The 15171-nt window shown below is 40.5% G+C and overlaps 1 protein-coding gene across 1 annotated transcript; it reads right to left on the bottom strand.

Annotated features, from left to right (window-relative positions):
• Nucleotides 1-6214: 6214 nt before the first annotated feature.
• LOC306785358 (uncharacterized protein) lies at nt 6215-13873 on the bottom strand. The gene is made up of 5 exons (XM_079279709.1): nt 13800-13873; nt 11730-11821; nt 11512-11632; nt 11193-11368; nt 6215-10117 (listed from the first exon to the last, which is right to left on the bottom strand). Exons 2-5 carry the CDS (start codon nt 11730-11732, stop codon nt 6977-6979), a joined length of 3441 nt encoding a protein of 1146 aa, XP_079135835.1. The 5' UTR covers nt 11733-11821; nt 13800-13873; the 3' UTR covers nt 6215-6976.
• Between the last annotated feature and the right edge of the window lie 1298 nt (nt 13874-15171).

Here is a 15171-nt window from a genome sequence, read left to right as displayed (position 1 = left end):
AGAGCTCCCGTATATTTCTCAATTTCTAGAGTTAGCAAGTCTAGTTGTGGTTTATCATGACGTTATTAAATCTCAAAAATTGTGAGTAGCACCTTTACTGAAAACTATTCTAAATGTGGATCTACAAAAAATGTTTGACACCTTACCATAAATGTTTGACACCTTACCATATCTCCCCTTCACCTCGATATCTCTGCTGTAAGGGATCACATGGCAACCATCTATGTATCTTGGCTATACAGTGAACCCCCCCATGGTCCTGGTGACAGCATGGGCATCTGTTGATGTCTCACGGGAGGAGGTCCAGCTGGACCTGGTCGTAGGTACTGCTGATGTTGTGGTGGGAACGGAGCATGTTGTGGTGCTGCATTGATCGGTCCTCCTGCTCTTTTATGAGGGCAATCTCTCACCCAATGACCTTCTCTCCCACATACGTAGCACACTCCTTTACATACAAGACCCCCATGCCCCCCTTTATCGTTACCTCTCCCTCTGTTGGATGCACCACTTCTGCATCGTGGTGGGGGCTGATTGTACACCACCGTGGGGGCTGGTACTGCTGGACTTTGTTGCTGCTGGGCTTCTGCTGCTCTCATCTGTTTCTTGGCCTGAAATTCTCTACTGATTTCTCTGTCGATCTCTGCTACTTGAAGTTTCAGCAGCCGCCGCTGCATTCTCCTTATCTCCTCGTCTTCTTTACTTTCTGCTCGTCTTTCCTCTATCTGCTGTTGCAAATCTTTTCTGATGCATTCTACTTCTCTTACTTCACATTTTAGTCTTCCCACCAGTTCTCCTACTTCCCTTACTCCACATCTTAGTTTTCTTACCAGTTCTCCTGCTTCCTTCCTCTGCTTCTTTAATGTGAACATTATGCAGCCTAGGAGTATTCAAATGTGTGTATTAAATGTGCATGCTTGTCATCACATGAATCAAAGTCAACTCACCCTCTGTGCTGTATGGCGTGTGGCCGCTGACTCCAAAACTGGGATCCGCTGCTCCACTTCCCAGATCTGGACCCACTCAACCACGCACCTTGACTAAAACAAACACAGAACTGCCAAAAGTTCAGCAGTAAATGTTAGCATACGTCTGTAGTGTAAGAGAGGTCAACGATCTCTCAAATATGTTGCGCCGTCCGTGTCAAAATTGATTCTTAGGAACTATGTAAAATAGTAAGTGTACCAAAATTAGTCAATACTGGATATGTGAAGGAATCTCGAATCCAAAATTGAAGCTAGAATTCCGAAATCAAACTCAACATCTAAATCAGAATCACAATCCAGTTCCAAATCAGAATTCGAAAGGTTTAAAATTGGAAGTAAAATGAAATCAAAAAACAATGAATAATTAATCAATTAAATATTAAATTCAACTTTAAAAATCAATAACTGTGTTCAAAGATATTCAATCAGAAATACCAATGCAAGTCAAACTGTTGAACTGCACTTACACTCTGGTCTGCACAATAATGAGTCACAATTAAGTTCAAGAATTGAAGAACAACTGAAACCATTAATCTTTGTTAAAATGCTGAATTAAAACCAAAGTCAACGACTAAAGTTATAATGCTTAATTAAAACTAAGGTCAGGATATAAGCTCACAGCTCTTAGACAATGAATCTCTGAAAAATTCAGACTCTAAACACTTCTTTACGGTTATCTGCAGTTACTCCTTCTGTTTAATTGTTTTTAAATCTCCTTTTCTTTTGCCTTATGTTTTGATGCTTTTAATGGTTTTATGTGAAGCACTTTGAATTACCTTGTTGTTGAAATGTGCTATACAAATAAACTTGCCTTGCATTGCCTTCTGCGCCGAACCGGAAGTTACCCTGTAACCGAACCGGAAGTTGTCCTGTGGTTACGGATATGCTAACCGCTATGCTAACGACAAAACCGGAGCTTCTAATAAAGCATACGCACACACAAGTATCACCAAAATCCCACACTTTAATTCCACTCATACGCCTTCTGTCTCCTCTCTCACTCCAGCCGTTATTTTCTTTACAAGCACTTTTATTTTTCATACAGAGTACCGCAACACCGGAGCTACACGTAGCTAGCGTTAGCTCCTCCAGCGCGGTTTACATATCATGCAATGTTAATCATTTTAAACGTATTTCCACACTGCTAAAACACAGGCTAGTCACACGTATTATTGGACTTATTGTCCGGTTTTATTATACCTTAAACCTCCGGTTAACAGGCTTTAGCTCGTCCAGACCCGAGTTCATCGTTACGTATATGAAACGCGAGTTATTCACTGCCAGCGCCACAACCACTCTGCTCAGTCTGTGTAGTTTCACCAAAAGCCTTTATTCTACGTCTTCCGAATCATCCACATGACCCACTAATTATCCACGGCCAAAGCGAGCAAGAGTGTCTTTCCTGGAGCCTGCGGCCTCAGAAGCTAACTCCCGCTAGCCTAGCTCTCTAAGCAGCTTATGCGACGAGACCCGACACTCGTGGACTAAGCCCACAAAGGATTGCACCCCTAAGCCCCTCAAAGCCACAATATCTCAGTTCGCCTCGCTACATAACTGCTTTTTGAACTAGCTATCTGCAGGCCTAACAATACTTATGTTGGGCCGAAGGAGGCTCCCAGCATGAGCAAAGCAGTTCGCCCGTTCCACAGCTTGTTTGATTCCAATGTGGTGATTTACTTACACAGCGCTGTCTGCCTTTAATTGATTCTTAGGATCCTTATACTCTTGACTAATCCCTTAAGTTCATCATGCTTCAGAAAGCAAATCGTACTTACCTCAGTGGAACGTGGCCTCCTCCTGGAACGTACCCACCGGCAACAGAGCGTTAGCCGTTAGCAGCGCTTAGCCAAGCAGAGATTCCCCTAAGATTCCTAGAAACTACCTCACAGATTTCATGAAACGGCTCTGCCTACCGATATTGTGGGCCCGGGATGTTTGCTTGACCAACGCCGCTTTCAGCACACACAGCGAGGCCGGTAAGACTGTCCCTTCGTGTGTTGCCAAATTTGTTAAGATAGAAGTTTTTACCTCATAACAAAGAGGAGGCCGGAGCCATGTGGCCGGCTTCCTTGTGCCGTCGACACACTGCAATAATAACGCTACCAAAACTGGTTTACAATTATAAGGAATTTAATTCCACTGATGTAAGTACATTTACAGTAACATTGGAGTACATACTCCTAATGACATATTAAAACAATAAAACCCCATTTGCAAAAACCTCGCTCGGCTCCTCCGGTGAAAACACGTCTGTCGTCCGAGGGCCATGGCACAGAGAGAGAGCGAGGGAAAAAGTCTTTTAAATTAAACCTCCCACATCTGTTCGAAACACCTCCTCCTCCGTTTATCCCGATTCCTATTGGCTACCTTCCAGGAGTGTATTCACTTGTCTGGCTCTGAGTTTATTTTTACATTCAATGACTTTCAGTTACGTTTTAAACCCTTCTATAATAATCCTTCAAAATGAAAGTTATACTTCTGCAACTTGGCAGAAGTTTCATGCTTCTGCATGTTTATGTTTATGTTTATCTTAATTATGCATTCTCAAAACCCTTATGATTATGACTAATTATGAATTATTAATTATGAATTATTAAACACTTTTATTATATCTACTAACTACAGTTTTTTACTCAAATTTCTTACACCCACCAGCAGCTAAAGTTCGTCCAGTTTGTTGCACAGTGAGCGGACGTTGGAGAGAAATATGCCCGGCAGCGGTGTGCGAAATCCACGTGTGAGAAGACGCACGAGCGTGCCGGCCCGTTTCCCTCTCCTACGGTGCTTCACTGCATGAGTTAAGGTGAGCGCACCTTTGACGAGAATGTCCAGTAATTCCACAGACGTTAACAGTTAATAGAGCCGTTAGTATGGCTGTAGACTCGTTGTCGTATTAATGACTATGCAGTGGCGGCTGGTGGAAAATGTTCTAGGTATGGCCATCCTATCAATTTCAGCAAACATCCCAGTATGATTTAATGCAAAAAAAATGTAAGTATCAAACATGCATTATTACTTGGCAGTTAAATATTTAACATGTATTCCAACACGAAAACAATCAGTAAATAACACTTATATAATATAATATAACATGTTCATTTATTGAGATGCCCCTATGGACCTTGTTATAAGAGGTAAAGATCAGGAGAAGTAAACATGAAGTGTAATTATGAATACTGATGTTAAATTAAGCTATGATGAGTTTTCACTGTTAATTTAACATCTCTATTACATGTTGATGCCTCCATGACCAAGTTAAGCAGATGAGACTGAGGACAGCTATGTAGAAGAAAAGATGTTCACTTTGTCTAATATGTAGCTTGACAGAGTTCTCCATGTGTGTCCTGGTGTTCTCATGTTTCCTTACCTCCTCATCCCTCACTCCCTACCCTGGTGTTCTCATGTTTCCTTACCTCCTCAGCCCTCACTCCTGTAACTGTCCGTGCTGGATCCGTCCCCGTTGTTTTAAAAAGCTAAATAAATGATTAGCATGACATCATCCAGCTAGCCAAACCTGTCTGGTGTACAGCTAGTACAGAAGCTTCATGTACTGCTTCCCTTTCCCGCGAGTCTGCTGTCTGATTGTGAGGTCAGGCTGATCTGATATCAGCTCTTTGGCTGCAGAATCTCCACCAAAGTTCTCCTCTCAAACGGGTCTTGGAGGAGGAGTGCTCGCCTGTAGAGACTTCTCCTGACGAGAACGTGCAGTGAGGGGGGCCTGATCGTTCTGGCCCCAAGCTGAATCTATTTGAGGGTGCTGATTGGCTAAATTGTATGTCACTCATTTATATCTTGAATCAGCAATTGGCTAAACTGCTTCATAGACCCGCCTCTTTTGGGCCAAAACGATCAGGCCCCCCAAGCTGCGCGTTCTCAGAGTGTCGTGCACACAGACAGAGAGCACGAGCAGAGAGCACACAGGCAGAGAGCACGAGCAGGAAAAGCATATATTTTGCGCAGATATCATATTTTACACACATTACTGGGTACATTCTATCGTTCAAAAACACAAATATTGACAATTTGTATAATTTATGATTATTATAATTATTTTTTTAATTTTTTTGTGTGGCTCATGGTGGGGCCATATTGACCAGCCGCCACTGACTATCTGACTGCATATGTCTGGAAAGCAAACAAAGCCCAAAGGGAATGTCAGGGTATTTATTTTTTTATTAAGTATGTTGTTTTATATTTGGAATGAACACTCATGCTCATACAACATACGCCATGTTAGCAGGATATGGCACAACCTTTGAGTGATAACGGCATTGTCTGTCTTGTATACCATGTTCTATTGTTGCATCCAGTGTGGTGCTGGCAGTGGAGCTAAGTGAACAATATCAGTGGAAGATTCTACTCACAATACTTATTTCATAGATATCTCCTTTATCTGGTCTAATCAAAGTAGTGACATTTTCAAACCAAAACTACAGTTAAAACCTTTGCTCACCTCAATGTTATTTGTTATTCAGTTGTTTCCAGTTTGAAGAAACAACAGAATTATATTTTTGTATTGCACTTGTTTTGTCAGTATGAAATAAACACACATGTCAAACTCTGTAAAAGCTTTAGTCATTTTCAAAGGAAAACTAAGAAACAACATCAACCTCAAAGGCAAATGTCTGTTGAATTCATACACAGTTACAACAGGCCTTTTGATTTGAATAAGGAATTATATTTTTATATTGTTTTAACTTATTTATCAGCAAAGCTTTATTTTATTAAAGCTCCTTGATTCACATATAATTATATATATATAATATATTCTTGGAAAGAAATATGTAGTAAGGTACTAGAGTCTAGTACCTTACTACATATTCGAGTAACTAGACGGTGTTCAGTTGGTACACTTCCAATTGATGCTATTGCATCCTACAGAACATGTTATTCAGCATACAGTAGGTTAGCTGAAAAAGTTGTTAAATAAGTAAGCATTCAGAAAATCTTTCCAATAATTAGTACCAATTTACATTTTTTTTCAAGGGGATTTCCTCGAAATTTCTTAGATAAATACAGATTTATAAATGAATAAGTTGTAAAGCATCTTATTCATTTTTATATATTAATTTACTTTGCATACAAACCAACAAATCATCAGTTTTATTATTAAAACAATGTTGGGAAAGAATCACAAGCATATTGAATCAGTTTATTGAACAAAAATATCCACAAACACATTCATCCAATTCTCTTATCAAGTAAAGATTTTAAGGTAAAGTAATGCACTTCTTAGAAACTTAAACAGCTTAATGTGATCACATGCAATACTGAGGCAGTTATGTAATAAGTAACTTACTTCCAAATCAACAATGTTGGGAAAAAAAAGCTTATATAAATAACAAGAATATACACAGTTTATAACAACATGTTTTTTCACTTTGCTACCCAAAGTTCGATACTGACGTATCGATACAAGACGGATACTGTAGCTGGTAGTGATGCGTGGGTCGACCCGCGGGTCGGGAGAGTTCGGGCCAAGCTTATTAGAAAATATCATGAGTTCAGGCTGGTGGGTATAAAAACTGAGAAAGGAGTGTTCTAAGTAAGGTATTAATACCTTAGAAAAAAACATTGTGTGAAATAGTCCACCTCTTCTTCTCCTCTTTTTCTCGCACTCTCAAACACAGACACACACCACAAACTGCAGTGCTCATGTCCGCTTGTCTCTGTCCCTGTCTCAGACCTCAGTCCGAACAATTGTATATTATGTCTAATATAAGACATAAAGTTGCCGGTTTGCGGGTCAGGTAGGGCGGTGCAAATTGGTTCTCATAACGGGTCCGATGGGTGCTGGTAAAAAAGAACGCTGACCGACGCATTACTGTTAGATAGGATAATTTGAAGAAAACTGTGGCAAGAGTAAATTAAACAGTTAATATATGTAATGGTCACAAACTAAGGCAAATAATTGGTTAAGTTACATGTATTTACAATGTTTCTGGGCTGAAGCTTTACTTATCAGGTAAGCCTAACAGGAATCTGTCAGCATCTCAATTCTTGATATTAAGGCCAAGCATATTGGAGAGGCTCAATGACAATTTTTCATTTTCATCTGATGGCGAAATTTCAGGGGCAACCAGGCCCAGTACAGACTCTGGCTTTTCCACTTTGAAAGTACCTCCTCTCACCAAAGAAGAATCTGCATCTGTAGAGGAATTGACATCAAGTCTCGGGGCAGAGAGCTTGAGATCGATATCTCTTTTCGCTTCAGTTGGTGTGTCGTTAGCTGAGTGTGTTTTTTCCTTTGCCTTTTTCAGTCTCTCCATGATGTCAATCTTTCCTCCTGTTTTTGTTGAAGCATTTACCATTGGCAAGCGGATCCCTTTGCTGACAACATAATCTTTTGCCTCTGTGTCAAGTTTTGATAAGCTTAAAATATCCTCAATTCCTCCCATACCATCAATGCTGTTCCTGGGTAGTTTGTGGACTTTGAATACAGGAACGTCCACCTCAGCATTAGACACATCAGTTTCAGAGTCATCATCACTTCCTTCTTCATTGGTTACTGAACCAGACTTTAATCCCCATTTGAAGGGCCATCTTGACTTACTTTTTGGGGAACCTTTAACTTCAGCATCTGCTTCGGCTGTGATATCCAGTTCAGGTGTGTCTAGGCTTGTCTTCACTACAGGTGCCTTGATTCCAGCCTCCACTGAAGGATGAACACTGGGAACTTCTAATTCAGGACTTGAAAGACCAAGTTTAGGAAGCTTCAAATGAGGAACGTTAAAGTCACCCAGATGTGAATCAATATCTAGATCTGGTGTTTTTAACTGCGCGTCAGGTCCTTTGAGGTCTGCTTTTGGCAGGTTGATATCCATGTTTGGAGCTTTCAGTGTGACAGGTGCTTTGGTCTTTGGTGAAGACAGGCTGAGATCTGGTGCTTTCCAGTTGAGATCAGGTACCTGGACGTCTGCTTTTGGTAGATCCAACCTGGGTCCTCTTACATCAGCTTTGGGCAAATTAAGGTTGGCACGTGGACCCTTAGTATTCAGGGTAGAAAGGTTGAGGTCTGGTACACTGATGTTTGTGTTGGGGGCAGAAAGGTCAATATCTGTCTTAAGAGCAGCATCAAGATCTAGATCTGGAGTACTGAGATCTCCTTTAATAGTAGAAAGATTCAAGTTAGGTGCTTTGACATCAGCTGTTGGCAATTTAAGATTTACATCAGTAAGATTGCCATTGTAAGCATCAACATTGAGATTAGGTACTCTTGGCCCTGACCAGCCAAACTTTGGAAGATTTATTTTGGGTAGCTTTAATTTTCCAGCTGAGTCATCAACCTCTGGAGTTTTAAGGTCTATGTCAGGACCTCTCAGATCAGCCTTTGGTACATCAATGTCAAGATCTGGTGCATCAAAACCCATTTTTGGTGCAGACAAGGTGTAATCTGATGCTTTAAGGCCTACATTAGGTGCAACCACATTGCCTTTAGGTAAGTGAATGTCTGGGTACATGCCTGGTACCTTCACATCAGCATCAATATTACCCTTTGGACCCTTCAGTGTACCAAATGTGGGTTTCTTGAAGTTGAACCATTTCAATTTTCCAGAATTGTCAAAATCTGGAGCATTGATGTCTAACTCTGGGCCTTTCAGGTCAGCTTTGGGTAAGTTTAGATTAACATCTGGTGCATTTATCTCACCATCAATCTTTGGAGCTGTGAGACTCAAGTCAGGGGCATTGAGGTCAACATCTGGGCTTTTCACCTTTGGCCCAGAAAGCAGAAACTTGGGTTTTTTGATTGTTGGGAACCTGATTTTGCCAGCATCAATATCAGCTTTGGGTAAATTCAGATCACCATCTGGTGTGCTTATTTCCCCATCAATTCTAGGAACCGAGAGATCCACATCTGGTGAGCTCAGATCTGCACTAAGGTCCATATCAGCATTGGGGCCATGAAGTTTGGGTTTTTTCCACTTCAGATGAGGCCAGTTAATTTTCTTATCAATGTCAAGATCTGGGGCCTGAACGTCTACATTGGGACTGTTAAGGTCAACTTTTGGGAGATTCAGCTCAGTATTCGGTACATTAATGTCACCCTCAATCTTTGGAGTTGAGAAATTTAAATTGGGTGTGTTTAGGTCTGCATCTATGTCTAAGTCTGCTTTTGGGCCATGAAGTTTGGGCTTCTTCCATTTCCGGTGAGGCCAGTTGATTTTACCAGATGTAGACTCTACATCAATGTTTGGGGTTTGCATGTCTAGCTCAGCCTTTGGCAAATTAATGTCAACACCCTCCACTTTTGGAAGAGAGGGATCTACATATGGTGTGTTCAGGTTTGCATCTAAGTCCAGATCAGCTTTTGGGCCATGAAGTTTGGGTTTTTTCCAATTAAAATGAGGCCAGTTGATACCAGATCGGGTATCAATGTCCCCATTGAGATTTGGGGTTTGGACATCTAGATCAGGGCTTTTGATGTCAGCTTTGGGAAAGTTGATGTCAACATCTGGTGCACTTAGATCCCCATCGATCTTTGGTGTGGTGAGGTTTAAATCAAGTGCAGACAGGTCAGCATTGAAGTCGGCATCGGGTCCTTTAACTTTGGGACCTTTCCATTTCAGATGGGGCCAATTGATTTTGTCAGGACCATTCAAATCCACTTTTGGCCCATTCAGGTCCAAATCTGGACTTTTAACATCTAATTTTGGGGCTGACAGATTGAGATTTGGTGTCTCTAGATTTCCACTGACGGAAGGGAGATCGAAATCACCAGAAACATCCATGTCTGCTTTTGGTGTGTTAATTTGAGGGAGATTGAAGTTTGGCATTGAGAATTTTGGGGCCTTGTATTTCAGGTTGCCTGTCTTGATTCCTGGTTTCTCGATGTCGAGTGAGGCACTGGGGGTGTTGAGCTTGGGAGTTGAGACACTGGCATTAGGTGCTTTGAGGGTGCCATCTAGGTCTCCTTTTACATCTGGTCCAGTCAGTCCCAGTGAGGGCATTTTGAACTTGGCATCGGCTGACGGCTTATTTCGACTGAAACTGGGAAGGTCTCCATTGAGAGTGGGACCACCTAGTTCACCCCCCAAGCCCTGTGCAGTATTTAGCTTTCCTCTCAGGCCATCAAGGGAAACAACGGGTGCCTCAGCTGATGCATCCAGTGACAGATCCTTTTTTAAGTTGAGCATCTGTTGGTAATGGAGGGATAAACAAATTAGGTTAACATTGATTAAAGCTCTTCAGTGTCATTAATAAGTTATAACGAGCTTATATTGTTATCATTAGTAATGTCTTCCGACACCCAGTTCTAAACGGTAACCGATTAGACAGTAGTAAATACCAGAAGTATCGACATGGTCCGGCGTTAACGGTTCTGCTATTGGTACTTTTGAAGTTACGGTGTAAGATCACTGTGTAAAAAAGGCAGCGTTCAAACCTCTTCTCTCCGTCTTTCTGCTTTACTCTGACACACACACACTCAGGCTCAGTACAGCGTGAGACACACATCATGGCAGAGACAAGAAAAAGATCCAAAGTGTGGCTACATTCTATATTTCAGTAGATACTGAGAACTCTCGTTGTCACAAATGCAATAAAACCCTCACAAGTAAGTGAAGTAACACCAGCAGTTTATCACAACATTTGGCCAACAAGCAGAATATAAATGTGCAGAAATGTTCAGTCCATTGCAGCAAGCGTTTGCGATACCATACGGAGTTTGAGCATAACAACAGGCTAATCAATGAAAGCTAATCACTCAGCTAATTGTTTAGCTGTGAATGTACCAAACCGATAAGTAGTATTGATAATAGTACTAGTATCGATACAATTTTAACAATACCCATCCCTAGTTATCATTAGCACTGTGTTGGAGAACTACTGTTACTATAAATATCATTTTTTCCAATTTAATTGTTTAAAAAAATGTGCAAAGGAAGCATTTGTCATGGGTTTTAGGGATTGTTGAAGCGCCCTAACAGAAACTAACATCATATCGGTGGAGGATGCCTTTGACTGGATTGATACTTGTCTATAGCTCATACAACAGTCTGCTCACATCAGACTTGGTCACCTCACCCAAATAACAAAGAAAACATTTTTTCTATCTTACCTCTTGGGGTATATAGCCTGCATATAGTTTTGATTTTATATACTATAGTTTAGAGGTATCCATTTTTATTGTAACTACTTTTGAAACAATCCCACAACTAGGGGTAAGTCTTTCCTTTTAAATTTGGGTGAACCAACCCGTGCGAATATTACCTTTGTCGGGTCTTTGAGACCTAATCCAAAGGAGCCGAGGCCAGCACTGGCGCCCAGCTGCTTCTTTGTCAGAACCTTCATGTTGCTATCATATGGCTCCAGGACCTTCAGGATCTTCAGCACTTCATTTTTGTTGAGGTGGTCTAGGTGTATAGTGGCTGCAGCAATCTTATCCCCTGGAACAAGTAGAAACAACTTGTCAAAAACAGCATGTTTCTATCTTTTCCATAAATCCTTTAGCTACAGATACTGGTTGAGATTTCCAAAACTGCAGCAAGAACACCATTTGAGTTTCAATATGTACTTGTTTTTCTCTTACCTGCTTTTAAGCCACTCCTTGTAGCGAGTGTGTCATCTGTGATTCCAGTAATGACGACTCCTTTCTCAGAGTCATCTAGGACCAGACTTTCTGAGAAACATCTACTCTTGTTGTCCCCGTTCTGTGTTTAAAAATGGTTCACAGGACACAAGATGAGACATTCACATTTTAGCAACATTTCTTTTGTGACAGTCATATGTACTTATTTTCATTCTTACCATATTTCTTAGTTGTATTTACATCCACATATCCTGGAATGTTTTACCAAAACACAAGAAACCATGGAAACACCACACCACAGCAAAGTAATCTGTAAAACACCAGAGAAAAGCACATTTATTTGATGTTAGAATGACTTAAATCAGTGACATAACTATATCATGTACCTTGTGGAAGATTAAAATGCAGGGAAGAATGCAGAATTTAACAAATAGTCATTGTCTCTATGAAATCCATATCATTTTTCATGAAAATCCTTTCCTTCCTTTATTTAGAGTCCTCACCAAGAATGGATTTTGGCGAAATAGCGTGAATGGTTTTCATGCTATTTATAAAGCACCACTTTAGGTTTCCAGTATGTAATCATTTACCAAAAATATCCACTATGAATATGAAGGAAATGAATGTTGACAAGTGATGGCCTACAAGCTATCTAAAGTCTTGACATTGAAGATGACAACAGTACAAACATTATCATCAGAAGTCAGTGTGAATATTGTCGAAGATCTTTATTATAGATTTTGAAATGATTTCCATCAGCTGTCTGTATCTCTCACCAGAGCCAGTTCATGCCTCTAACCACACATCCCTGCAGTGCCCTGGGCTCTTCACCTGTCTTTAGCAACTCTTTCATTTTCTGACCCTGACTGACAGAGAAACAACAACGCCCACACACCAGATCACCTCACACTTCAGGAATCCAAAGCTTGTGCCAGGTTTGTTCATGGGAAATGAATGCATCCAAACCAGTTGGTTAGGATGCATTCTGACTAATGCATACACAGACCACCCTTCAACCACACCCCAACATCTCCACATGGAACTGCTCATGTAATTCACTTGCAGCATAGTCGCATAAATAATGGCAGATAAGGCTTTACATTTGGTAGTACGGGGTTGTGAAACAAGTTCTAAAAAAGGAGAATCAAGGATGTTTTGTTCCACCAAGATCCAGACTGTCCGACAATGCAAAAACAAACTTGGAGTTAATCAGTCAACACCCATCAGTGTTTAGGCAACATGAAGAGACGCTCCGTCTCATAACCGTTTAAATAGTTCAAATCAACAGCTTTGCTATATGCAATTAGAGGCCTTAAGTGAAGGAATTAGTGACCTGTTGACCGGTACGCTTAGTGCATTTTTTTAAGAATATATAGAATGAGAGCTCAAAATACACATCAGGGGACTGAGCTTATTAGAGCAACACTAATCACAATCGCTGATCTTACTGCACAGATGTCCTTGATTTCCAAGCTGAAAGAAACGTTGAAAAGCGACAGAACTGCACAGTGGCCTCAGACTGTATGCATACTTTTACAAACCAGAAATCTGCCAATCATAGGAAACAAGAAAGGCAAGAAAGTCACGAGAGATTAATAAAGTGTGGCTAATATGTGCATCATTTAAAACAGGGTGGCAACATCAACACTGATACCAACCACACTGACTCACAGCAGGGTGTGCGTCAGATGACGGCGGACGATGGAATGTCCCAGTCAGAACGGCTACAAGTCACACTGACAGCAGTGCTTGTTAGCGATACTGAACATAACATTTGATATACTGTGTGTTCTTCATCTACACTTTTGTCATTTTATTTTGAATGCTCACTTGTTGTTGATGCCAGAAATCACAACATATTTCTAAAAATCTTGACTTTGCAACAATTATGTTTTATATACAATTCAAAAGGACAAATTTTGAAATGATGATAAGGCAATATTGATTCCAATGTGTGTCAAGAATAAGGATCTAGAACTTTACACTTTGATATGATTCCTTTAGACCAAGAATATATACTTGCACCAAGTCACAAAGTTATTTTTCAGTTACAGTTTTCTTCCTAGAGCAACACAGCATAAATGCTCTGAAGAAGATAACAATGTATAAATACACCAAATTCATATTCATAATGCACAAGCTTTCTATGTATACATTTTATCTTATTAAGTCACTAACAACTTGCTTTTTAAGAACTCATTTTAGTAAATGTTGCCCTAAATGATCTCATCATGTGGTCTCATCTCAAGCAAGAAGAGGCCATAGAGAACATTGTTTGATGGACTCACCGTATGCTGCTTCCAGAGTCTCTCTAGTCAAGGAAAGCCCGGGGAGAGATATTGCCTCCTCAGATTGTCACTGCAGTTCTGACAGGCAAGACAGGATGGATCTGCCAGTTAACTGCCTATAAGCAAGCAAACCAGCAGAACAGGTTTGGCCGCATCAGTACCGCCTCTTCTAGCGCCTCTCCTAGCGCCCCCTGTTCCCCTTACAACACACACCCACACGCCCCGCATTCAAACTATGTCACAGTCTTTCGCAGGCTTTTCGGCAGCCGAAACCTGACTAGAAAGCACAAGAGAGAAACACCACTCCTTCTTAACAGGACTAACCAGGTTTGCAAAGAAAAAGAAAAAAAGCAACACCCGCATACACAGAAACTTGGCTCACAATCACCTTTCGGCATTTCTGCTTTGATGAAGCCTTTGCACTCAAATTTTGTGGGTCTTGTGATACTTTTGCAGAGCGGGGCCACAGAAAGTAAACTGTAAATATGAAGGCCACTAATTTGTGCACAAAAGTTATAATTAGCTCATTTTAATTCTGTCATTCTCACATTTTTAATAATCTGTGGGCACGAATAATGATTTTATCACTTTGGCATGCATTGCAGCCACCTGCTGAAGGCACCTGTCATTAGTCCTGGCTCTGGCTAGAGACTCTTTAATGAAGCTTTGTTTTAGTTATAGGATGAGTTCTCAACACATGTTACCAACAGTTGCTTTGCAAGACATTATTGTTCATAGCTGTCTTTATCGTTCAGGGGAAGGCCCTGGAAAACATCATGGTGGATGTAAGTGTTTGGATTGAATTTAGTGTGTTGTGCTGGAACTCTGTATCCACACTTATCTCATGCACATGTATGGACCAAAAAGTGGGAGCAACATAATTAGATTCAGGATTACGGTCTTATGTGCACAAATGAATAAATTGTGGCCTCAAATGTACGTATCTATTGTTCTCTTTGACCACTCCCGGGCTCCGTAGTAGTTAAAGGATTGGAACACTGTTTCTGCATAATTTTTCCAATTACAATACAAAGGTATTGATTTTTTACGTTCCTATTAGGAATAAAACAATATTTTCATTATTCCAAGCTACAGTAGTTTTGATTTGTTTTGGTATATTATGAAAATCCAGTTGCAGAGCTTCAAGTCAGCAATTATTGCTCTTGTTGTGTACAGACTTTACAGTCAATCAACACACTGCCACACTAGCATTTAATAACAACAAGAGCAGACATGATTAACATGTGTCATGTCAATACCCTCTCACTTTCATACCATAGTAACAAGAATACAAACCAATTGCTATCAGTTTACCTATATCTGGCCTTTAGTTGAGTACAATTTTGAATGCAAAACTTTAACCTGTGATGTG

This window comes from Melanostigma gelatinosum (genome assembly GCF_949748355.1).
Source record: "Melanostigma gelatinosum genome assembly, chromosome: 12".
NCBI lineage: Eukaryota > Metazoa > Chordata > Actinopteri > Perciformes > Zoarcidae > Melanostigma > Melanostigma gelatinosum.
The sequence above is the reverse complement of the archived record's forward strand: the minus strand, read 5'-3'. Positions and strand labels throughout refer to the sequence as shown.